Below are 26,540 nucleotides of genomic sequence, written 5' to 3'. Positions count from 1 at the left end.
CATGAAGTTCTTGTACTGGGATGTTAGGTGGGGCCTACCGTGATGTTAGTGAGAAATCCAACCCATCCATCCATTTTAAGAGATCATTTCATGACATGAGACTAAAAATGAGGTGGATCCAAAACTCAAATAGTCCTTACAAGAGGAAAAAGTGAAGAAAGAGTTTCCTACCGTTGAAACTTTCTTGGAATCCAAATTCATGTTTATATGCCATCCAAACCGTTTATAAGGTCATTACCACTGGGATGAAGTGAAAACGTACAAAACTTATCCTGATACGAAACTTTTGTGGCCATGAAAATGTTTCAACGGTAGTCACTGAATCCGCACTGTTTCCTCTCGTGCGGCCTAATTGAGTTTTGAATACACCTCATTTTCAGGCGTATGTTCTTAAATGAGCTCAAAAAACGTATGAACGGGGTAGATTTCTCAGGAAAAAAAAAAAACGCACTGGCCCCACCAAGCATCCGGCAGATATGGAAACGAGGGAAGCACACTGCCTGCAACCGAGGGTTGTAGAGGATTCTTGCAACCCCAACCATCGTGGTACCCACTATTATTTTTGTATTATATCCACTCCGTCCATTCGTTTCACCATATTAGGGAGGTCCAAAAGTCAAATGGTCCACACCACAAGAAACAGTGTATATTGAATGGTAACCGTTGAAACCTTCTAGTAGGCCACAGAAGTTTTGGATCAGGATGAATGAATGATATTAACGTTATGAACGGATTGGATGGATATAAACATCAAGGTGGGCCTTAGAGAGATTTCAACAATGGGCGTTTCCATCTCCACTGTTTCCTCTGGCCCACCTGAGTTGTGGATCTCCTTCCTGTTTATGCCCATAACCTAAAATGAGATGTAGAAACGAGTGGACGGAGTAGATATAACAAAAACATCAGATTGGGCCCCACAATGCTTGCGGTTGTAGGCAATTCGTGTCCAAAAAAAAAAAAAAAAAACCTTGTCTCACTCGCGTATCTCTTGACTTGCATTAGCAATGAAAACGCTGAGGGGCAAAATGGGAATGGGAGAAAATAGAGATGGTATCATGTTAGTCGGTGAACACAAGTGACAAATTTTCAGAATTTGAGGTCTTTATCGCTGAAAATAAATTAATAAATATATTTAAAATTAAAATATATATTTACTATTTTTAGGTTTTTTATTTTACTTTTTTCGCGATATTTTGAAAATAGCGAGATTATATCGTTTGTTGTATAGATTACCGATATGTTTTAATAAATGCAGTCGATATTTATGCTGAAAGTCCGGAAACAGTTATTTAAGAGAAGGAAACAACGCATACAAAGCGAGAGAGACCAGAGAGAGAGAGAGAGAGAGAATGGGGAGATTGGGAGAGATGATATGGGAAGAATCAAAGAAGATGTGGGAGATAGCAGGCCCCGCCATTCTGACATCTGTATTACAATTCTCAATTGGGTTTGTGACAGTCGCTTTTGTTGGTCACTTGGGTTTTATAGAGCTTGCTGCTGTTGCTGTTTCTCAGAATATCGTTGAAGGATTTGCTTTTGGCTTTCTGGTAACCTCTCTCTCTCTCTCTCTCTCTCTCTCTCTCTCTCATTCTTCATTATTCGAATTGCCTAGTGTATAAAAGCACCGACCTGGGCACTGTGCATACGTAGAGAAGCTCTATGGGCCCGCCATGATGTATGTGTTTTATCCACGCCGTCCATTCTTTCTTCCCAGTCATTTTAAGGCAAGTATACCCAAAGCTCAAAGGAAACAGCAGGGATAATGATTATCCCGTTGAAATCTTGCTAGGCCCCACAGTCATGTTTATTTGCCATTCAACCATAAGGTCACGCAGACATGGATGAATGGAAAACACAAATATCAGCTTCATCCTAAATTTCTGTGGGCCCCAAGAAGTTTTTAGTGGTAGACACCATTGTTTCATGTGGTTTGGTCTACTTGAGATTTGGATCTGCCTCAGCTCATGCCCTTAAAAAAATCTGAAAAAACTTTCCACGCTTTAGTGTACAAGGTAATCCATTTATGCTGGATGTAAGCTGCCCGTTTGGTGGACCCCACCGAGTAGAGATGGCCTCAGGCAGGCTGTTTATGGGCCGGGATACCTTGCTGGGAATAAGCTTTGGAATTGAAATATTAGGGTCACACCTAGAGCTGTACACGAGCAGAGTTAGCTCTGTAACTCGCTCAACTCGACTTGACTCAGAAATACTCGACTCGACTCGGCTCGAAATAAGTTCAAGCCGAGCATGAGCTGTTTTTTGGCGCTCGAATTGAGTTCGAGCCGGCTCGACTCGAATAGTACTCGAAATCGACTCGACTCGGCTTGACCAGACTCGACTCGGTACTCGACTAGGGGTATATATACCCCACTTGTTTTCCCACTTGTTTTGAAATATGTTATAGTTCACGCGCCTTCGAGTGCAGCGTAGAAACACAAGGATCAAAGAACGGAAGGAATCCATGGACTACCATTTCAAAACAAGTGGGAAAACATCGAACGATTTCAAAAGGAGTAAAAAAGAAAGCGATGGAGTAACTCATCAACCGTACACGTGGCAGGTTGTACAGAAATAAGAACTGTACCCATTCCTATAACCATTTGATTTTCCTGTTCTACCTTGGATGACTTATCTTACTATGACCGTCCATTTTGATAGGAAATGATTGGATGGTTGTCATTGCTCGATCGGTGTGATTTTAAGGGACCCACAATTTGGATGGTCAGGATGACTCTGTGTGTGTGTGTGTGTGTGTGTGTGTGTATCAGTTTCACATGCAGAAATTAATCCCTACTGCGTTTTAAACGGTGAAAACTAACATAGAAAGAACTCAAGACGGTGTCGTAGCTGGCGGAGTATCGAGCTTATCTGCTCCCTACCGAGATCGAACACAGCTTGATCCTGCTCCCTGTCGAAAACTCTACTCGAACTCGGCTCAATATTTGCTCGAACTCGGACGAGCCAAGCACGAGTTGGGCATCCGAGCTCGAAGGCCGAGCTGAGCCGAGTACAAGCTAGGACTCAGGCAGTGCGAGCCGAGCACGAGTTGGGCAATAATTGGCTCGGCTTGACTCATGTATAGCTCTAGGACTCACACCTAGACCTAATTACACGTTTGAGAGCTTAGATTTGTAGTCCCTGATTTGAAATTTTGGATTCTCATTCTATTTGGCAGTGTGGGTTTTCAATTTCATGAATTTGAGAAATTATATTTGTGAGCTTGAATTTTAACTCTCTAATTCTTGAAATTATTTTATAATATATTCTCAGGATAAAGAATATGACAAATTATATGGTCTCAAATATTCTAAACATGAGATATGTGCATGACGTAATATAGATCATTGTACCGAACCCATTATAAGATAGTCTCGTCTAAAAATAATTGAAATAAAATGTGAATTCACTAATTTCATAATTGAAATAAAATTCTATATTTCTTTTTCAATGATTGTTAACATATATTGAAGCCCACATCGTGATGAAATAGCTTTAATTAATTAATTTATTTATTTATTTCTATCATCCATCATCATGGTATGAATACAAGCACAGATACTTTGGATGGAACTGTCAAATGGGCCACATCCTAGAAAGTAATCCACATCGCCCTCAGGGCGGACGGTCCAAATTTAGATTATAATGCGAACCTGTTCAGATTGGGCCGGGGCTTTCAGATTGGATGAATTACTCGGGTGTGGATTCAGTCAGGTCGGGACCTGATCGAGTTCTGTCAAGTTGTGACCGTGGGGCCCGCCTTGATGTATGTGTTGTATATCCACACCTTCCATCTATTTTTCCAGCTCGTATTAAGATGGGCCCAAAACTGAAGCAGATCCAAATATCAGGTGGACCACACCACAGGAAACAAGGGTGATTGAACGCTCACCATTAAAAACTTCCTAGGGCCAACGTAATGTTAATGTGCCATCCAACCCATTGATAAGGTCAAACAAACTTGGATGAAGGGAAAAAACAAATATCACCTTGATTCAAAAGGGAAAATACAAATATCACCTTGATTCAAAACTTTTTGGCCCATAAGAAGTTTATAATGGTCAATCACTACCGTTTCCTGTGGTGTGGTCCACCTGAGATTTGGATCCGCTTCAGTTTTGGGCCCAAGTCCTAAAACAAGCAGGAAAAAAAAAAAAAAACAGATGGATGGCATGGATATACAACAAATACATCAAGGTGGGCCCCACGGTCACGACCTGACTGAACTCAGTCAGGTTCCGACCTGATTGAATCCACGCCCGGATTACTCAACTGAATTGCAGTATTAAATCATGGGAAATTATCACATCCACACCTAAATATCATACGTTTGAGCTGTGTGGGGCCCACCCATGATGTGTACGTGGAATCCAAACCATGTATCTTGTGCAACTCCTCATGGGAACTGTACATCATAACAATGATTCCTATTAAAAACTCATTTGGGACACACCACAGGAAGAAATGGACAGTCATGCCTACAGCGTATACATTCAATTGCTGTAGCCCACCTAAAATTTGGAATGGCTTCAGTTACAGTGTGTCTCTTAATCCTGGCGAGGCGCACCTGATGACTGGGTTGGATGACATATGCAGAACGTGGTGGACCCTACATTCCACCGGGAAGTCTCTATGGTGGACATCCCCTCCCTAATGTCCCCCATTGATCCCGATAGTATGGCCTACCTGAGTTACGAATCAAGCTGAAATCTGGCATCTCGGCCTAAAATTGGGGGATGCATTATCGATGGTTTGAATGGCACTCACACATCATGGTGGGCCCCACACAGCTCTAATGTCTGAAGGCTTATGATCAACTCATATAAATTCATCCTAATGTATGTGAATGCTTAGAAGAAAATAATTCACACTAACTAATTAGAACTCAGAAAATAAGATTACCAGAATTCTTCTGTAATGTTGCATCAACATGGGATTTTTCTATCAGTTCTCATCATCCATCTTATCTGATCCAGCGTCGAATTTGAATTTCATGGCTCTCATGAATTCGAACTTTCATGTTTGATCTTTGTGCTTGATTTTTACCTAACTCAAATATAAAACAGAATTCTTAATTAAGCTTAATTGGCCAACTAATCCTAAAAGCAGAACCAAATTTGATCATTTGATCAGAATTCAACTACAGAAAACATAAAATGCTACTAGAAGCTGGTGCTATATTAGTGGTAATGATCAGACAGTTCATCGATTACTCACCATTCCTGTGTAGCTAGGGATGGGAAGTGCAGTGGAGACACTATGCGGTCAAGCTGTTGGCGCTGGACAAATACACATGCTTGGTATTTATTTGCAAAGATCATGGATCCTAACTGGACTCACAGCATTGGCTCTTACGCCCGTTTACATATTCACGTCCCCTATCTTAAAGTTCCTCCATCAGTCTGATGAAATATCAGAAGTTGCGGGCAGGTTTTGCATATGGGTGATTCCACAACTGTTCGCTTATGCAATGAACTTCCCACTACAAAAGTTCTTCCAGTCTCAGACCAGAGTCTGGGTCATGGCTGCCATTGCCGCGGCTGCCTTGGCCTTACATGTTCTGTTGAATTGGCTTTTGGTGACCAAGCTTGAATATGGCTTGGCTGGAGCTGCTATAGCGGGAAACATTTCGTGGTGGGTCATCAATCTGGCTCAGCTGGTCTATCTAGTATCTGGGTATTTCCCCAATGCGTGGACCGGCTTTTCCTTGTTGGCGCTTCGATCATTGACTGCCTTTGTTAAGCTATCGCTAGCATCAGCGATAATGTTATGGTTAGTACTCCAGTCCTAGTTCTACTAAAACCCATGTAAGAGTAGGGCTGTCAATGGGCTAGCCCGGATTTTGAACTGGCTCAGCAGGCCTATTTCAAATTTTAATTTTGCTTGGTCTGGACCATAGTGACTCGATTGAAAGTCGGCTGAGTCAACTTGACTCAGCTGGCTTTTGGACTGAGTTGTGCTGTCGGTAGAATTAGAATGTACTAGATTTGGACATCGACTCAGTTGACTTGCCCTTTATTAATTGTATACAGATACTTTAATCATTTATTAATAATATGAATATTATTAGTATATTAATTAGATATCGAGATGAGTCAAGTAAAGACTCATCTGAGTCTTCAAGTCGACTCACCCTGGCTGGACATTGAGTCAGAGTCCAGACTTCAAGCTTTTGAACTATGGTCTGGATCCAACCCATTGACAGACTTACTTTAGAGTCTCTGTGTAAATATCTCTTTGCTTAGATATGGTGAGTTTGGTTACAGCTTGGAGCTCTGGTACTATACTGCAGTGATCCTTCTAGTGGGTTCCTTGAAAACTAAACCAGAAATAGATGTTGATGCTGTTTCTATCTGGTGAGCTACTCATACATTTCCAACCCATTGCATTCAATGTGATTTTTTTTAGTGGTTCTTGAATTCTTCCAGACCCAAATTCACCTTTCTAATACTTTTTTTCTTTTTTCCTTTTAATTTACTTTGTTAGTATGAACTTGGAGGTGTGGACATTGATGGTTGCAATCGGTTTCAATGCGGCTGTCAGGTTGGTGATCTCTCTCTTTCATTGTGGTTTGGGTCAGTTGTAATGATTTAGATATTGTTTGGATGCACCCCAAATCACAATTGGATTGGATATCCTTGGCGATTTTCAAATGAGCATCCAAAGGGCTATCAATTTGCTGATTTCTGGATTGACATCGAAAAGAGCTGCATTTCCACTTTCGAACGACTAGCTTCCTCAAAAGGCAAGAACACCCAAACATTCTATTCTTATCTAATTTCAATTTCCTTGCAGCGTGCGTGTCTCGAATGAACTAGGGGCTGGCCATCCAAAAGCAGCAAAGTTTTCAGTAGTGGTGACTGTTTCTACATCAGTATTGCTTGGAATTCTCTTCACAGCTGCAATTCTCATCGCCAGGAGTGAATTCCCAAAGGTGTTCACAGACAAACCAGTGGTCATAAGAGAAACAATCAAGCTCGGGTATCTTCTGGCGGCCACAATTTTTCTCAACAGCATTCAACCTGTTCTACATGGTAACTTTTCTGGCACGGCTTTAGAAATCATATCAGAAACAGAGCTCCACTGGATGGGATTAAGCATTTATGAAACGTATGATCTTCAGCCCATTGATATGCTCAATATACCCAGTGTCTCACAGTTTTTTCACATTGGGGCGCATGGTTCAGTGGTCCGGCTCATTGGTCTAATGCGTCCCACCAAGGATTGAACATACCCCAAAAATCTCATTGATTGGAAGATCCTAGCCACACCAATCTTGGGCCTTTTTCTTTCTTTGCGTTACTAGTATACGTGGACCAACATACAATGCAATGGGCAATGGCCCCCTGTGGGAGAACGGGAACAAACTGGGCAAGGGTGGAGGGACACTCACTCACACCATAAACAATGGCATACCGTTGGAGAATATATTATGGAGGTATATTTGTTGCTCTTGCGATTTGAACACTTGACCTTCAGTTGCTCTAAAAGCTCGAGCCGTTAGAGGATGGTGTATCAATGTATATCGAGGGAGTTAAACAGCAAAGATTAGAGATTCCTTGCTGCCATCTGATGCTGTCAAATACTTTCATTTGCAGGTGTAGCAATAGGTGCAGGTTGGCAATCCTTAGTTGCCTTGGTAAATGTAGGATGCTACTATGTCTTTGGATTGCCATTGGGCGCCTTACTTGGATACAGGTTCAAGCTTGGAGTTGTGGTAAGAATCGATACAGAGACATTTGCTGCTGCAATCATGAAATAGATGGTAACCATGACCTGTTTCTTGATAACATGCAGGGCATTTGGTCCGGAATGCTAGCAGGGACCCTGTTGCAAACGATCATCTTGACCTGGATCACGTACCGAACTAACTGGCAGAAGGAGGTATCATAAAATCCAAAGTTCGTTTTCTTATAATGTATGATAAAAATGCAGAGTAAAAATTGGTACCCACCTAGATATTTTGTAGCCCCACCTGCATATTACGTGCAGACACCCAACCAGTACACGAGGTGGGCTCCACCATGGAGATGACCTGATACAAAAATCAGGCTAGTCCACTAATCAGAACAACAAATGTGGTGATGAATGTGCCTAGTTTTAGTTTAAAATGCCGGTCGTGTTAGAATAAGGGGGGCCTGGTGATGATTGGACCAGCCTGATTTTTCTTTTTGGTCATCGTCATGGGAGGAGCCGGCCGAGCCGTATGGGTTGCTCAGATGTCCAACATGTGCCATTTTGGCGCATGTGCAGTGTGTAAACTACATGGGGGAATAGCATTAGCAAACCTCTTTCAACTGACTAGTCACCTTCATTAGTTGAAATGGTTATATCTTTATGTTAGCAAGGTTGGTGACGGTTGTCAATGGTAATTGCGAAGTTGGTATTAGTTCTACATTATCTGAGACTCCGTAAATCATGCCGAGGTCCGACAACGATACTATATATAGAGAAGCTCAGAGTCCTGTTAGCGCAAATTACAGATTTTACAATTTCTGTAAAAATAATTAAACCGAAAATATAAGGACAGGCTGAAGCACGTGTGATCACACTGTCCTTAAAAGCGTTATTTTCCCCTTCTCAAAAAGATTGAGAATGCTAATAGGTTTCAGACAAACAACTTCTAGGATACGACAAGCCTGGGTGTGGATCTGCGTTCAGCAAATACGAAGAACTACGAATGGAACTCTGTACACGAATTTTTTGCAGATAAATAAAAGAAAAAAAAAATCTCATATTTAGAAAGAGAATTATAAAAATTTAGACCACTGCATTGGTCTGTTTCTTGAGGTCTTCTGTCTAAGGTTCATATGAAGCTTGCTGACTGATCAGAGTACACTGTTGCATTTCTTGTTGATTCGTAAGTGAGTATGGTTGGAGTGTTGGTGATGGTCTGTTGAACCATCCAAGCACTATTTATATAGGCTATGGTGGCTGACTGTTTTGGTCTAGGGTCATAAACCAATATGACCGTTTTATGACTGTTGGTGAGAAACTAACCACACTGCCTCACACGCCCATGCCCTTGCACCGAGCCCGAGCCGGTGACCGAGCGCGTGCACGAACACACAAATCCCAATACTCCATGGATCAACCAAAGAAATATAAAGGTACTCCACACCTCACATATAAACACTATTTTTTCTGATCTCCTTTCCGATAGGGAACTATTCCCAAAAATGCCAAAACACAAGTTGTTTAAAACAAAAGATTTATATATATTTATATTTTTATTTATTTAAAATATTTTTAATCAATATTTTTCACAACAAGTCCTCATGTAACTCTTCTATGATTCAGATATGCAATTTATCTGTTTCTTGTATCATATCCCTTATAACATATATGATTCAATGCAGTCTTTTCAAGCTGAGGAGCGTCTCCAAACATGGGGCGGGCAATCCGAGCATCAACGACAACCACACAATGTGAATGGATTCATAGAGAACTGAGAAGGAATGTGCAAGGCAGATAACCTACAAGCAGTGTAAAATAGAAGAATGATACATGATTTCTTACTCTTTAAGTGAAGAAAATTTTGGAGCTCAAAATGCACCTTTACATGCTGCACCTGCTCCAACTTGATGCGTCATGCGTGTTTAGGGCGTTCAAGCCACATGTAAGGTGGGCCACACCACACATTAGGTGGGCCACGTGTACTCTGGAGGTCTTTAAACCATAGTTTAAAAACTCGAAAACTCGACTTGAGCCTCTCTCGAGCTGGGTCGGGTTGACTCAAAGATTGATACGAAATTAATAATTAAATTAAGATTATTTATAAATATTTTAAATAATTATATAGATATAAAAGTAAAGAATAATGAAAGATGTGCAAACATGAATACATGGCTGAGAAGACTCACTTCGAGTCATGTTGAGATGAGTCATTGAGTTGGCTCGGCGAATCAAACCAAGTCGTGCTGGCAATCAAGTTTCATAGTGACTCGGCTTGAAATCTTGTCAAGTTGAGTTGACTCGGCCAAAAGTTTCAAATTAAGTCGTTGAGTTTTAGAACTATTCTTTAAACCATTCACTTTTTGCTTACAAGGGTGGCCCACTTTACAAACTGGCCAGCCTGATTTTTATGCTGGCTCATTTTCAGTTGGTCCATCTTTTGCATGGTTCATAAATCTCAGACTCCTGTCAGGTTGGCATGTGTACTGTGTGTGAAGGGACCAGCAAACCTAAGACTTTTGTTCTAATGTCCTTGAAACAAGTAAAGGAACAAATAATAATAAGAACCTTTGATCATTTTACTTCCTCCACGGATGCATGTTGAGAGATACGTAAACAGTAGGAGAGAATTGAGGCAGTGTTTGGATGCTTAGTTGAATTGAATTGCAATAAATCAATTCAATCGTAGAGTAAATGAACAAAGTGGGACTATCTATCAAGGCCCCAAATTGCTGTTACTAACTTACAATCATGGTTTTAAGACTCCCATGCGAGTCGATTCAGACCCGGTAAGAACTCTTAGTCAATGCCATGAGTGAACCGAATCAAGTTGGGTGAGTCCCAACTCGATTCAGGTCTGAATGAATCAATCCAAGTTGCTGATTTTTATTTTTATTTTTACAATGGTTACTATTGTTTCTAGTTAGGAACCAAAATTAGTGATATATTCAAAAATCTATGACATAAGAAGATGGTGAGCAGATATTGACATCAATGCTAGGGAAAGAAACCACTCACCTATTTGCTTGGATAATGAATTAAAGTGCTTTCCTTTTGCATTTTTCATCCAACTTTATCATTTAAAATGACAAGTTGGATTGAAAATTAATTTCCGAACATTTGAGATTTTAAACAAAGAAAAACATAGGAGGTTTTCTCAGTTGCTGAGGAAAGCAAATGGGATTTCCTACTCTACTTACATAATTTACACAGAGTAACAGTAAATGTCGCATCAAAATAAAATCGTTTGCTTCACCTAATATACCTGCAATCCAAGGAGGTTCTAACTGATTATTTTTCTTTATCTTTTTCTTCTCCAAAGAAATATCTCGAGCATTTCCGGTCCAAGCTATTACTTTTTGGAGGGTACCTACTCATACCTTATTGGATGGGGTGCATTGTAAAAGGAGTGAGTTATCAGAACAAGGGGTGCATTGTAAAAAGATAAAAACTTTGATACGCTGGCAGAGTGGCATGGTTGATACACGGGCACTTAGAATTACTTAGATACTGATAGGTGGGTCGTAAGTACTTTTTTCCCCCTTTGGGCTATGAACCAAAACCTCTTATCTTTAAATTATTTATATGAATTTCCGTTCTTTTTTTTCTTTTTTTTATTACCCCCACTACGGGTGTGTGCGTGTGTAAAAAAAAAAAGGTAACAGATTAACGGATTAGGTGTGGCCCTATCCTCACCCAAGACAGTCACACCCTTGCTGCGAGGCCCACATCATGCATGGATTCTATATCCATGCTGTCTATCCATTTTTTCATATCATTTTAGGACGAACCCAAAAAAAAAGCAGATCAAAGTCTCAGGTGGACGGGTCGTCACTCTTACTCCAGTGGTAGACTCTCAAGAGTTTCAACACCTGGTTGAGGGTTCTGAGTACCCACAGATGGAAATCCCACCATGGCTTGAGTGTGTGGTTGTGTGTGTGCACGTGTTAAAAAAAAAAAAAAAAAGTCTCAGGCAGACCATGTCATGGGAAATAGTGGAGATTAACCATTAATAACTTGAGTGTGTGGTTGTGTGTGTGCACGTGTTAAAAAAAAAAAAAAAAAGTCTCAGGCAGACCATGTCATGGGAAATAGTGGAGATTAACCATTAATAACTTATAATAGGCTGCAAAAGTTTTGGATGAAGTTTATATTTGTGTTTTCCCTACATTCAGGTTCATGTGACCTTATAAACAAGTTGTATGGCAAATAAACATTATGAAAATATTACGGTGGACCATAAGAAAATTTAATGGCAAGATGTTCAATCATTATTGCTTCGAATTGTATGGTCCACATAAGATTTTGATATGCTTTATTTTTATGCATGTAACTTAAAATGATCTGGTAAAATGGATGCATGATGTGGATATAAAACAATTATATTAAAGTGGGGCCCATGATAAGAGATGCATTGCCTTGGGTGGAGTTGGAGCCGCATTTAATATACTCTTCTCAGAAAATAAGTTATTCTTTTTATTTCTTCAAAAAATTCTACATAAATTGGGCTTTTGTCAAGAAAAAGATAGAATAGAAGAAAAAGAAATAGCTAAAAATGAGATACTTATGATCGTTTTCGTGAGTCGCTTAATGCCGAAAACGAATGCAAATACAACTTCACAACATCATAAATTCTAGGCCTATTTTTGAATAGGCAAATTGTATCCAAATAAGATGATTCTAAATCCATCTGAAAGTTTATCAATTTATATTTCCAATGAGTACAAGATCACTCTAATTCGACCCAAAACGAAGGAGTTGTGACATTTCAAAGTCGAGTAAAATTTCAGAACTCTAAGGCAATCACGTGAGCGCAACTAAAGTCATTAAAAACTCTGGGCCTACTTTTAAATAGTTAAATGAGATCATTCTAAATTCATTTGAAATTTCATCAAATTACTTTTCAAACAAGCACAAAATCATCCCAATCGAAGCTGTAACAAGGAATTATAATCGTTTTTGCGTGATTGCTCGATAATGGAAACGAGTGTACTCTAGCGCGATTGTGCGAACTCACTCTCATTCCCAGCATGGAGCTATCACGGCCTTGTGCACTCCTCAGGTGGCGTTGACATATTTTGATCCAAAACTTTTGTGGCGTACAACAAGTTTTTAATGGTCAATCATTATTGTTTCCTTTGATATAGTCTATCCAATATCCTGTGCCATTTTTTGTCTCATGCCCTAAACTGAACTTGAAAAAAAGATGGACAAATCGATGTAGGATACATACATCAAGGTGGACCCCACATAAGGACCACACAATGGAAATCGGATTGCGTACTGAGTTACTCAGTACGCTCTTATCGTACTGAGTAAACTCTGTTGGGCCCACCGTGAATGTATCTGGTCTATCCACGCAGTTCACCCATTTTTTCATCTTATTTTAGGGGTTGAGACCAAAATTTAAGCATACCCAAAGATTAAGTAGACCATACCATAGGAAACAGTTGGAATAATGATTTCCACCGTTGAAACCTTTATAGGGCCCACAGTGATGTTTATTTCTCATCCAACCAGTTCATAAGATCACACATACATGGATGAAGGGAAAACACAAATACAAGCTTGATCCAAAACTTCTATTGCCCCCAAGAAAGTTTCAATGGTAGATGTTCAATTCACACTATTTCCTGTGGTGTGGTCCAATTGAGGTTTAGATATACTTAATTTTCGGTCTAAAGCCCTAAAATTATCCGGTAAAATGTATGGATGGAGTGGATAAAATATAAAAGTCACAGTGGACCCACAGAGTTTACTTAGTATACTTAGCGTACTGAGTTACTCAGTACGCAATCCGCTTCCCACACAATGTTAGGGGAGCGGATCTGCGCCCTTACTGTAGGGCTTACGTTATCATGTATATTCTGGATCCAAGCCATCCATTCATTTTTTTCATAACATTTTCGGGCATTATCCAAAAAATAGAGTAGATCCAATTATCAATTGGACCATACCATAGGAAACAGTGGTGATTGACCAGTAATAAGCCATGAAAGTTTTGGATCAAGTTGATATTTATTTTTTCCCTTTGTCCATACTTACATGACCTAATCAACTGATTGTATGCAAATAAACACTATAAAAACATTAATATTCCCCTAAAGAAGTTTTTAATGGTAGTGAGTTCAATCATCACAATTTCCTATGGTATGGTCAACCTAGTAATTGTATTTGATTAATTTTTTGTATAATGCCATAAAATGATATGAAAAAATCGGCTGGACAGCGTGGATACCTAATAAATACATGAAGGTGAAGCCCCACAATAAGGACCGGATCGTCTTTGGTGAGCCCCGGGTCTCACCTAATCTGCTCCCTGTTGGGTGAGTCCGGTGCAGCACCGAATCCGCCCCCACTATTCACGGATCAGATGTTAAGATCTGTTCAACCAATCTTTTGTTTTTTGTTTTTAAGAATATAATAAACCGATGGTGGTTCCAGCAGTAGGTTGACTTTGACTTACGCGGTTTGGGTAGATCCTCGGATACACCGACTTCGATGAATCTCTCTCTGTAGGGCCCACTATGCTGTATGTGCCTTACATCCACACCGTCTATCTATTTTTACTGTAGAAACAGTCGTGATTGAATCCCCACCGTTAAAAACTTTATGGGGACCACCGAAATGTTTATTTGCCATCCAACCTATTGATAAGGTCAACAAGACCTAGGTGAAGAGATCACAGAAATATCAGCTTGATCCAAAACTTTTGTGGCCCACGAAAATTTTTTAATAGTTGATTACCACTGTTTGCGTATTATGGTCTACCTGAGGTTTAGATCTACTTCATTTTTGGAATCTTGCCCTAAAATGAGTTTTCAAAACGGATGGACGGCGTTGATATAAGGCATATAAATCAAGGTGGGCCCCACTGTCAGGTATCCCACCAACCTCGGTAGATCTGGGGATGCACCGAAGCCGCGACCATATTTCACCTGTTCCATTTCCAAATGCCTATGTATCAAGCGTCATACACAGTCAAGAGTATAAAAACTCCCTAGAGAAACCTTCCCAACTCGTGTCAAAATTTTAGACAGCTACACACGATGTCACACGTGGCAAAGTCACGTAGAGCCAGATAGAACCATGAAAGGGACAAATAAACCAGTGCATGTAGACCTCATTAGATTCCACAGGTCAGAGCCTGCAACCGAGGGTTGCAGGGGATTTCTGCAAACCAAGCACTGTGGGACCCACTATGATGTTTCTCTTATATCCACTCCGTCCGTTCGTTTCATCATCTCATTTTAGATAAAATCATGGGGGAGATACACTCAAGTGGTTTACACGACAAGACAAATGGATATTGAATGGTAACCGTTGAAACCATCTAGTGGGACACAGAGCTGTGGGCGCAGGATGATATATATATATATATATTCCATTGATTCAGGTGCTATTAACCTTATGAACGGATTGGATGGAATATAACCATTACGGTGGGCCTCAGAAAGTTTTAAGCAATGGGCGTTTTCATTTCCACTATTTCTTCTTGCCCACTTGAGTCATGGATCTTATGCTCATTTCCTAAAATGAGAGGGTGAAACGAATGGACGGAGGGATATAACACAAATATCACGGTGGGCTCCACAATGCTCGGGTTTGGAGGAATCCCCTGCAAACCTGCGGTTGCAGGCAATCCGCGTCGAACAAAAAAAAGAGAGAGAGAACTTGTCTCACCCGCATTACTATGCGTTTCCTTGACGCGGATTGGGTACTACGGGAGCTGATTAGCTGTTACCCGACTAACAACTTCGTGGGTGTTACCCTAACCATGTGGGGCCCACATTTATAATTTTTTTTAATATCCACACCGTCCATCTATTTTTTTCATCTCATTTTAGGACATAAAACCTTGAGAACATACAAATCTCAGTTGGACCACACTACTAGAAATAATAATGAATGACCATTAAAAGCTTTTTATAGGCCACAAAAGTTTTGGACTAATCTGATATTTGTATTTTCCCTTCATCCGAATCTTCCTGACATTATCAACGGCTTGGATGGAAAATGAACTTCACGAAAACCTTACTACGGCCCTTTGGTATTTGTAATGGTGAGGCACTCAATCACCACTTTTTACTGTGGTGTGATCCACCTTATATTTTCACCTGCTTAATTTTTGGTATCCCATACTAAAATGATCTGTAGAAACGGATGGACGGCGTGGATATACAATGCATCATCAAGGTGGGCCCGTGGTACTGGTAGGGGTAAGGTGTTACTCTCCCAAGTACTACCCCCACCAGGTAACAACTTAGTGGGTGGACTCTTGCCGTGGGGCCCACCTCGATCTTAGAAATAAGACGCACACGCATAGAGAGGGAGGGAAGATGGGTGTCGATCGAGAGAGAATGAGAGGGAGAATGATGAGGTTGAGAGAGATGAGCTGGGAAGAATCAAAGAAAATGTGGAAGATAGCAGGTCCTGCCATTCTGACATCTGTATTACAATTCTCAATTGGGTTTGTGACAGTAGCCTTTGTGGGCCACTTGGGTTATGTAGAGCTTGCTGCTGTTGCCGTTGTTCAGAATATCGTTGAAGGCTTTGCTTTTGGCCTTCTGGTAATGTCTCTCTCACTCTCTCTTTCTTCTTCATTATCATACACTTTTCTTAATGCAAGCTAGCTACTCGAATTGCCTAGTGTATAACAGCACCGACGTGGGCATTCTGTATACGTAGAGAAGCTCTTTGTGCCCTACCATGATGTATCTGTTTTATCCACGCCGTTCATTCATTTTGTCCAAACATTTTAGTGCATGAACCCAAAATTAAATCATATCCAAAGCTCAAGTGGACCACACTACATGAAACAGGTGGGGATAATGACGTCCCGTTGAAACCGTCGTAAGTCCTATGGTGATATTTATTTGTCATCTAACCTATTGATAAGGTCATAAAAACCTGGATGGATGAAGGGAAAACACAAATATCAGTTTGTTCCAAAACTTCTGTAGCTCTTAAGAAGTTTTCGACGTGTGCATTTAATTCCCACTGTTTCATATGGTGTGGTCCACTTGAGCATTGGATCTGTATCAACTTATGGCCTAAAATAATCCAGAAAAATGGATGAATAGCGTGAATCAAACAGATAATATCAAGGTGGGCCCACAGAAATTTTCTATGCATAAAAGGTACAAACATCCATATGCTGTGTTCTACTCCACCCAATCCGAATCCTTCTTTAGCGAACAAGGCAACCCATTTACGCTGGATCTAAGCTGTCCGTTAGGTGGATCCTATCATGTAGAGATGCCCTCAGCCGGGCTGTCGACGAGCCGGGCTACCCTGCCTAGGCCTAATTGCACGTTTGAGGGCCTTTGATTTGTAGTCCTTGATTTGAAATTCTGGAAGTATCGCAGCATGGGTTTTTGATTTCTTGAATTTGAGAAACTATATATGCTTGCGGGCTTGAATTTTAGCTTTTGAATTCTTGAAATTATTACAAAATATATTCTTGAGATAATGAGTATGATGAATTAAATGATCTCAGATATTCTAAACATGACATGTGTGCGACGAATATTGATCTTTGTCTCAGATAGCTTGGCTTAAATATAAAACAATTATAAACTTTTACTAGTTTATAGAAGTAGGTTCATTAATTTTATAATTGAAATATATATATATATATGTTGATGTCAAAATCTGGGCAGCTCTCCACTTTGTCTTCCGAACTTCGAATTCCTTCAACGTCTCAAGCCTGCACACTGGGAATAAGCAAAGGAGACCCTGGCTAAGCCGGGGGACCCTCCAATGCCTAAGTCAGGTCAAGGGAATCTGGGTCTAAGTTATAGAATAGTGAGAGAGCACAAGATATTGCATACTTGTAGCAATGGAGTCTCATTGTATTTATGCCTGACTATCGGACAGTCTAGGTCTATTAATCTCGGCACGATTTACTCAATCAGTAGAATTTTTGGATCGTGGAGATATTGTTTGTAATCTAGGGATCGTGTGGTGCGTCGTGCATCTCTGCGGGCGACGTTATCGGTCACGTCTGCTTAAGGCAGTTTCTTATTTCAACACCTGGAGCACCCACCTTATAATCCGGCCTCGGCTCGGTTCTTCTGGCCGACGAGGTTCCAACCAATGCGTTTACAAGCCTTCACTAATTTGTACCGTATTCCGGGTCCGAGCCGAGCTCCGGCCTGAACTAAGGGGCTTGGCCTTTTGTCTTTCAGGCTTTCCAAAAGCCTTCCTTTTGGGGTCTGAGGAGGGGCATCAGACCTATCTCGTCAAATCGGGTTTTCTGTAACTGATGTTAATGGTCGAGTTATCTGTTTCATGTCTGACAGTAGAGAAACAATCTGGCAGATCCGATCGGAGCGTTACACCTCCTATCTTGGTCTCGGATCGTTCTGAGCCGATCTGATCGCTAGCCTCGAAGTAGGGGCACCTTTGTGACTCATCGGTGAATCCTTTAGTTGCGCGCATCACATTGGATGGTTGCATGTCCGATTGGATCAATATGATGTTTGCCCTCGGAATTATAAGGGACTCAGATCTTCCCATAACAATATATATATATATATATATATATATATATATATATATATATATATATATATATATATATATCTTTTTCAGTGATTGTTAACATATATTATAGCCTACGTCATAATTTTATGGCCTTAAAATTTTAGTACTGTGAATGCCCTCCCGACATGTGTGCATTAGGATGACACAACGGTAATGCTTTCACTCCTTTTGTGCAGTCCTGTATTGGGGGTGATGGCGTCAAGGTGTATCCCATTTGTTTAAATCACTTAGGTTTCCTTGGTTGTGTAATACTTTTCCCAAGGTGGCCTAGAATGGTATTTTCGAAGGTTTGAAGTTGCCACTAGCTGATTTGGTGGGATGATGGTCCAAGGTCAGGTAGAGCCATAAATTTGCCTAGTAGGGTTAAAAAGTCTTGAAACTCTAGGGCGTGAAGGACTCTTTGGTTGGCCTGTGACCCTAGAAATATGGATAAGGGTCTTGATCACGAGGGAAGAAGGGGTTACACAGACTCTCGCTCTCATTACGTGTGGTATTTTCTTTAAGAGGCATGCAATTTTCAGGACATTCTTATATTTGGAGAAAATGTTAGTCAAATAGCCATGCTTGGCATAGCCCTACCAGAGGGCCGAGTAGCCGAAAAGGAAGGAAAATAAGTGGATCCTATCCTTACTTCGCAAAGTCAAAAAACATGAGGTATAAGGACAACGACATAAGATATAAACAATGAAAGTAAATACAATAAAAGACAGAGAAAACAAGCAGTAGGGTTAGCTATAAATGGAATGTGTGAAGTGGACGTGTGTTTTAGCTTGACTAAGATGTGAGAAAGTGAAAAGGGAAGACGACACCTTTTTTTAGTCCAAAGGAATAGCCAGGTGTCCCTAATACTAACTCCACTTTTGAATTGGCTTGTTTTGATGTATTTGGCCTGGATGTGTCAGAACCTAGGCAAGGGTACAATTGCTTCGAGGTGTCCTAAGTGGTAGAGTTTCCTCGTTTGGGGGACAAGGCGCTTGCTAGAGTTACCTCGTTTGGGGACAATGGTTCATCTGACAGGTGGACACAATTTTATGAGGATAAGGGCAGAAGGGTGAACCCTGGGATCGTTTACCTAAATGTTCACGTTGAGGAGCCTGGAGTTGGTGATCTCAGGATTGGGTTTGGTAGCCTAATAGGGTACGAGCTGGTGGTTTTGTATTTAAACTTACTCGGTTTTCCAACATTGGTCAAGGAAATTAGGTGTGGGTTTATTAAGATTTCGTCAATTGGTACAAAAGTAGTGTCTTTAAAATTTAGGTGTGATGCCTATAAGTATCCATCGTCATAGTATGAATGCAAGTGAAAACAAATAACTGTATAAATAAATGTCAATACACGAGAAGATGATTGTTTTGATGGTTGGAGATGAAAGTCCTAATTTTTCAACCACCTCCGAATTGAATTTCAAAATTTTCAGGTGCCAAATGATACTACTTTTACAAATCTTAAAATTTAAATCCTAACCATCTAAAATCTAGGATTTTGAGTGGGTGCAAAACTACCCTAAACTTTGAGCCCGTTTATTTATTGGCTTGGGCTTGGGCTATGTCTAATAGGCCCCTAGCCTAGTCCGGCCTGATCTGACGTTTTTCTTGGTTTCAAGGCATTTTTGTCATATATTATTCATGGTGGGGGCACTCTTCCAGAACAGCTCAGATCTTGCGCAGGAGTGAGTGGCCAAGCTTGCTTGTGGGCTGGACTGGGCCTCTGGATGTGTATAATTGTTTTAATACGGGCTTGGGCCTATTTATTTCGCTCATCATGATCCTCGTCTAGGCCCAGCCTTACATTTTACTCTGCAGACCAGGCCTTGATACACCTCTGCCTAGCATGTGGACGGGCAGACATGCATCAGAAATTAGGGTGCCAATGGGCGTAACTGGGTTACGCCGATTCAGCCCATTTCCAGCCCACCTAACTCCACGGCGGCCCAACACGATGTTGGCCATTAATTTCCAAATCAAAGCCCATGGATTGTCCTGTAAAGCCCACGTTTCCTGGGCCTTACGAAGCCCACAAGCTACCCAGACCATTAACGGTCCTGCTGGTCTGCTGGTCGGCCGAGTCGTTCCAAGCCATCCGTTGGTTTCCAATATTGCGTGGTGGACGCGGATTGCGTCCTACCCGGCCAGTCCTTAGCCATGAACAGGCAGTTGTGTGGGCGGCCCCACTGTGATGCATCTGTTTATCCACGCCACCCATCCCTTCTCTCGTATCATTTTAAGGTATGTGCACAAAAATGAAGTAGATCCAACGCTGAAGTGGGCCACACCAAAGATCCAAAGATGACTCTTGTATTTAATGCAACTTGGTGGGGGCCCTTGTGCATTTAATGCAATCCAAGCTTATTATTTGGTGTGGTTCACTTGAGCGTTGGATCTGCCTCATTCTTGTGCACAACCTTAAAATGATATATGAGAGCAGGAATGGACGGCGTGGATAAACAGATACATCACGGTGGGCGGGGGTAGGACGCAATCCGCCTCCGTGTTTGGGAATGGCTTTCATCACAAGTTGTACAAGTTGGACTATTGATAATGACATCCAACACGTCTAAAAGGTTGGTCCCACCATGAATATTATCTACCGTGAAATTCAAGCTGATCCACTCAAATATCGTGCCACACTTATACTTTGGATGGCAGCTGTCAAATGAGCCACATACTAGAAAATAATCCACATCACCTTCAGGGCGGACGGTCCAGATTTGGATTGCAGTGCAAACCCGTTCAGATTGGGCCGGGACCTTGAGGGTGGGTGCGTTTGGATGGATTACTCGGGTGCGGATTCAGTCCGTCGGGACCTGATCAACTTCGGTAAGGTCATGACTGTGGGGCCCACCTTGACGTATGTGTTGTATATCCATGCTGTCCATCCTTTTTCTCAGCTCATTTTAGGGCATGGGCCCAAAAACTAAGTAGATCCAAATCTCAGGTGGACCACGCCCCATGAAAAAGTGGTGATTGAACGTCCACCATTACAAATTTTCTAGGGCCCACCGTAATGTTTATTTCCATCAAACCTGTTGATATTGTCAGAGCTGGTTGAAGGAAAAATACAAATATCAGCCTGATCCAAAGCAAGCTTTTGACCCTACAAAAAGTTTTTAATGGTCAATCACCACTATTTCCTATGATGTGGTCCACCTGACATTTGGATCTGCTTCATTTTTCGGCCCACATTCTCAAATGAGCGAGAAAAACAGATGGACGGCGTGGATATACAACACATACATCAAGGTGGGCCTCACTGTCACGATATGACGGAACTCGGTCAAGTCCCAACCCGATTGAATCCGCGCCGGACTACTCAACTGGATTGGAGTAGTAAACAATGGAAAATTATCACATCCGTACGAAAATATCTCATGTTCGAGCTGTGTGGGGCCCACCCATGATGTGTACGTGGAATCCAAACCATGCATCTTGTGCAAATCCTCATGGGAACCGTACATCATCAGAAATTCAGAATCATTCCTGTCAAAAACTCAGGTGGGACACACCACAGGGAGAAATGCACAGTCATGCCTACAGCCTATACATTTGTCAACCTAAAATTTGGAATGGCTTCAGTTATAGTGTATCCCTTAATCCCAGTAAGTCACACCGGATGACTGGGTTGGATGACATATGCAGAACATGGTGGACCCCACATTCCAACTAGAAATCTCTATGGTGGAGGTCCCCTCCCTAATGTCCTCCATTCTTCTCTATGGAATGGCCCACCTGAGTTACGGATAAGGCTGGAATCTGGCATCTTGACCTAACATTGCTGGACAAATTATGGACGGTTTTGATGGCATTCACACATCACAGTGGACCCCACACAGGTTTAATCTCTGGACACTCATGATCAACTCCTTTAAATTCTTCCTAAGGGATGCGAATGCTTAGAAGAAAATAATTCACACAAACTGGTTAGAACTTAAAAAATAAGATTACCAGAGTTCTTATGTAATGTTGCTTCAACATGGGACTTCTCTACCAGTTTTCGTCATCCGTCTTATCTGATCCAGCGTTGAATTTGAATTTCATGGCTCTTGTGAGTTCCCAACTTTCATGTTTGATCTTTGTGCTTGAGTTTTATCTAACTCAAATATAAAACAGAATTCTTAATTAAGTCGTAATTGGCCAACTAAGCCTAAAAGCATAACCAAATTCCATCATTTGATCAGAATTCAACTACAGAAATATAAAATGCTACAAGAAGCTGGTGCAATATTAGTGGTAATGATCAGATTACTCACCGTTCCTGTGTAGCTAGGGATGGGAAGTGCCCTGGAGACGCTATGCGGTCAAGCTGTTGGCGCCAGACAAATACACATGCTTGGTATTTATTTGCAAAGATCATGGATCATAACTGGATTCACAGCATTGGCTCTTACACCCATTTACGTATTCACGTCGCCTATCTTAAAGCTCCTCCGTCAGGCCGATGAAATATCGGAAGTTGCAGGCAGGTATTGCATATGGGTGATCCCGCAATTGTTCGCTTATGCAGTGAATTTCCCATTACAGAAGTTCTTTCAGTCTCAGACCAGAGTCTGGGTTATGGCTGGCATTGCGGCAGCTGCCTTGGCCTTACATGTTCTGTTGAATTGGGTTTTGGTGACCAAGCTTGGATATGGCTTGGGTGGAGCTGCTATAGCTGGGAACATTTCATGGTGGGTTGTCAATCTGGCTCAGCTGGTCTATCTGGTATCTGGGTATTTCCCCAATGCGTGGACCGGCTTTTCCTTGTCTGCATTTCGATCATTGGCTGCCTTTGTTAATCTATCACTAGCATCAGCGATCATGTTATGGTCAGTACTCATGTCCCAGTTCCACTAAAACCCATGTAAGAGTAGTGCTGTCAATGGGCTAGCCTGGATTTTGAACTGGCTCAACAGGCCTATTTCAAATTTTAATTTTGCTTGGTCTGGACCATAGTGACTCGACTTGAAAGTCGGCCGAGTCAACTTGACTCAGCTGGCTTTTGGACTGAGTTGTCCTGTATAATTGGAATGTACTAGATTTGGACATCGACTCAGTTGACTCGCCCTTGATTAATTGTATACAGATACTTTAATCATTTATTAATAATATGGGTCTATCTATTGGATATCGAGATGAGTCAAGTAATGATTCGTTGGAGTTTTCAAGTCGACTCACCCCGGCTGGACATCGAGTCGAGTCCAGACTTCGAGCTTTTGAACTATGGATCTGGATCCAACCCATTGGCAGACTTGTTTTACCGTATCTGTGTTAATATCCTTCTACTTAGACATGGTCAGTTTGGTTACAGCTTGGAGTTATGGTACTATACTGCAGTGATCCTTTTAGTGGGTTCCTTGAAAACTAAACCAGAAATAGCCGTTGATGCAGTCTCTATCTGGTAAGCTACTCATACATTTCCAACCTGTCGCATTCGCTGTGATATTTTTTTAGTGGTTCTTGAATTCTTCCAGACCCAAATTCACCTTTTTAATCCTTGTTTTCGGTAGTATGAACTTGGAGCTGTGGACACTAATGGTTGCAATCGGTTTCAATGCGGCTGTCAGGTTGGTGATCTCTCTCTTTGATTGTGGTTTGGGTCAGTTGTAGTGATTAAGATATTGTTTGGATGCAACCCAAATCACAATTGGATTGGATATCCTTTGCAATTTTCAAATGAGCATCCGAAGGACTATCAGTTTGCCAATTTCTGGATTGACATTCAAAAGAGTTGCATTTCCACTGTTGAATGACTAGCTTCCGCAAAGGGCAAGAACACTGATGTAGAGCGGGTCGCGGACAGTTTCATGGCCAAGATGGATCAGAAAAGGCCCGGTCGACGACAGAAGTGATCTGGACCGTCAGACTTTAGATCGGGCATATCTGGCAATCCAGAATGAGTTATCTGACATAAAATATATGATTTTGGGGTAGAACGAGCTACTTTAGCCAGCCAACCCCACTACGCCGGGTTATGCAACCCGGAATTGCAAAAAACCCCTGGATCGACGGTCGTTTCCCTGTCTTAATTTCATTTTTACTATAAATAGTAAGTTTTAGTTTGATTATAACTCTTCATCCGTCGGGCTTTAGGAGTTGCACCCAACATGAAAAGAGCTTAGAATAATTAGGAGAACGGTTTGGTGAAGCCAAATAGGACACTATTTTTGGCCGAAAACCTTGCGCACTAGTAGACATCACGACCGTCTATAAATAATAAATTTACTATTTATCGTAAGTCGCGGATTCTAGGAGTTGTAGTTGTAGTTTGATTCTAATATCTTTCCCATTGCTTAGTACCCCTATTTAAAGGGATGTGAGCTCGTTTTTATGCATCAATTAATCAATTTCGAATTTATTAGAATTTATTTCTATTTTCTGCTTTCTTTCCTCATGGATTCGAGCAGTCTTTGTGAGGAGTCCAGAGACGCTCCGTGGATTCGGAGTAGTTATTCTCATCACGTTCATCCCTGCGTCAAACACCCAAACACTTTATTCTTATCTAATTTCAATTTCCTTGCAGCGTGCGTGTCTCGAATGAACTAGGGGCTGGCCGTCCAAAAGTGGCAGAGTTTTCAGTAGTAGTGGCTGTTTCTATGTCGGCATTGTTTGGAATTCTCTTCACAGCTGCAGTACTCATTGCCAGGAACCATTTCCCAAAGCTGTTCACTGATAAACCAGAGGTCATAAGAGAAACAATCAAGCTCGGGTATCTTCTGGCGGCCACGATTTTTCTCAACAGCATTCAACCTGTTCTACATGGTAACTTTTCCAGCATGGCTCTAGAACTCATATCAGAAACAATCTCCAACAGATGGGATTAAACATTTGTGAAATGTATGATCTTCAGCCCATTGATATACTCAATAAACTCGACATCTCACAGTTTTTTCAAGTTGGGGCGAATGGTTCACTAGTCCAGATCATTGGCCTAACCCGTCCCAAAAATCTCATTGATTGGGAAATCCTAGCCACACCAATCTTGGGCTTTTTTCTTTCTGTTGCTAGTTTGTGGACCGACATACAATGCAATGCGCCACTTCACATGAACAAACTGAAAACCATTTCAAATCCAGAAGTCGAGGGTCCTATAATTTGTCACAAGCATTAGAAATTCCTTGCTGCCATCTGATGCAGTCCAATACTTCCATTTACAGAAATTAATCCTTGCTGCCATCTGATGCAGTCCAATACTTCCATTTACAGAAATTAATCCTTGCTGCCATCTGATGCAGTCAAATACTTCCATTTGCAGGTGTAGCAATAGGTGCAGGTTGGCAATCCTTAGTTGCCTTTGTAAATGTAGGATGCTACTATCTCTTTGGATTGCCGATTGGCGCCTTACTTGGATACAAGTTCAAGCTTGGAGTTCAGGTAAGAATCGATACAGAGAAATTCACAGCTACAATCATGAAATCAATGGTAGCCATGACTCGTTCCTTGATAATCATGCAGGGCATTTGGTCCGGAATGCTAGCTGGGACCCTGTTGCAAACAATCATCTTGATGTCGATCACATACCGAACTAACTGGCAGAAGGAGGTATCATAACATGCACAGTAATTTATTTTCTTGTGATAAAATGCTACAGTACTGAGTAAAAATTGATGGGAGAATACCGGCCTAGGGGTTTTGTAGCCCAACACGCATGTTGCGTGCAGACACCTGACCAGTGCACAAGGTGGGCTCCACCATGGAGCTGACCTGATATAAAAATCAAGCTAGTCCATTAATCAGAACCACAAATGTGGTGATGAATGTGCCTAGTTTTAGTTTAAAATGCCGGTCGTGCTCAAATAAGGGTGAGCTGCTGATGATTGGAATTTATCTGTTTCTCGTATCATATCTATTAGAACATATATGATTCAATGCAGGCTTTTCAAGCTGAGGAGCGTCTCCAAACATGGGGCGGGCAATCCGAGCCTCAACGATCTTGATGGCAATCACACGATGTGGATGGATTCATAGAGAACTGAGAAGGAATGTACGAGGCAGATAACCTACAAGCAGTGTAAAATAGAAGAATGATACATGAATTCTTACTCTTTAGGGAAGAAAATTTTGGAGCTCAAAATGCACCTTTACATGCTGCACATGTTCCAACTTAATGAGTGTTTAGGGCGTTCAAGCCACAGGTAAGGTGGGCCACACCACGCAGATATGCATGTGCACAAAAGATCAGTCTGGTCCACTCATTAGGTGGGCCACTTGTGTACTTTGGAGGTCTTTAAACTATAGTTTAAAAACTCAAAAACTCATTCATAGGTTCGTACGAGTCTTTATTTGACTCGACTCGAGATTAATTAGTAAATCAAGATTATTTATAAATATTTTAAATAATTATATATA

General features: G+C 41.2%; 2 protein-coding genes across 2 annotated transcripts; both read left to right on the top strand.

The window, feature by feature from the left end:
• Window positions 1-1,329: 1,329 nt before the first annotated feature.
• LOC131229149 (protein DETOXIFICATION 33-like) lies at window positions 1,330-9,563 on the top strand. The gene is made up of 8 exons (XM_058225032.1): window positions 1,330-1,547; window positions 5,228-5,769; window positions 6,264-6,353; window positions 6,484-6,540; window positions 6,793-7,031; window positions 7,596-7,714; window positions 7,795-7,881; window positions 9,357-9,563. Exons 1-8 carry the CDS (start codon window positions 1,350-1,352, stop codon window positions 9,447-9,449), a joined length of 1,425 nt encoding a protein of 474 aa, XP_058081015.1. The 5' UTR covers window positions 1,330-1,349; the 3' UTR covers window positions 9,450-9,563.
• Window positions 9,564-15,995: 6,432 nt separating this feature from the next.
• LOC131229148 (protein DETOXIFICATION 33-like) lies at window positions 15,996-26,284 on the top strand. Its single transcript, XM_058225031.1, has 8 exons — window positions 15,996-16,241; window positions 22,479-23,020; window positions 23,503-23,592; window positions 23,702-23,758; window positions 24,715-24,953; window positions 25,447-25,565; window positions 25,647-25,733; window positions 26,066-26,284. Exons 1-8 carry the CDS (start codon window positions 16,011-16,013, stop codon window positions 26,126-26,128), a joined length of 1,428 nt encoding a protein of 475 aa, XP_058081014.1. The 5' UTR covers window positions 15,996-16,010; the 3' UTR covers window positions 26,129-26,284.
• Window positions 26,285-26,540: the final 256 nt, after the last annotated feature.

The sequence above is a fragment of the Magnolia sinica genome, chromosome 16, assembly GCF_029962835.1.
Source record: "Magnolia sinica isolate HGM2019 chromosome 16, MsV1, whole genome shotgun sequence".
NCBI lineage: Eukaryota > Viridiplantae > Streptophyta > Magnoliopsida > Magnoliales > Magnoliaceae > Magnolia > Magnolia sinica.
Note: the sequence above shows the minus strand (reverse complement) of the source record. Positions and strands in the feature narration are given on the sequence as shown.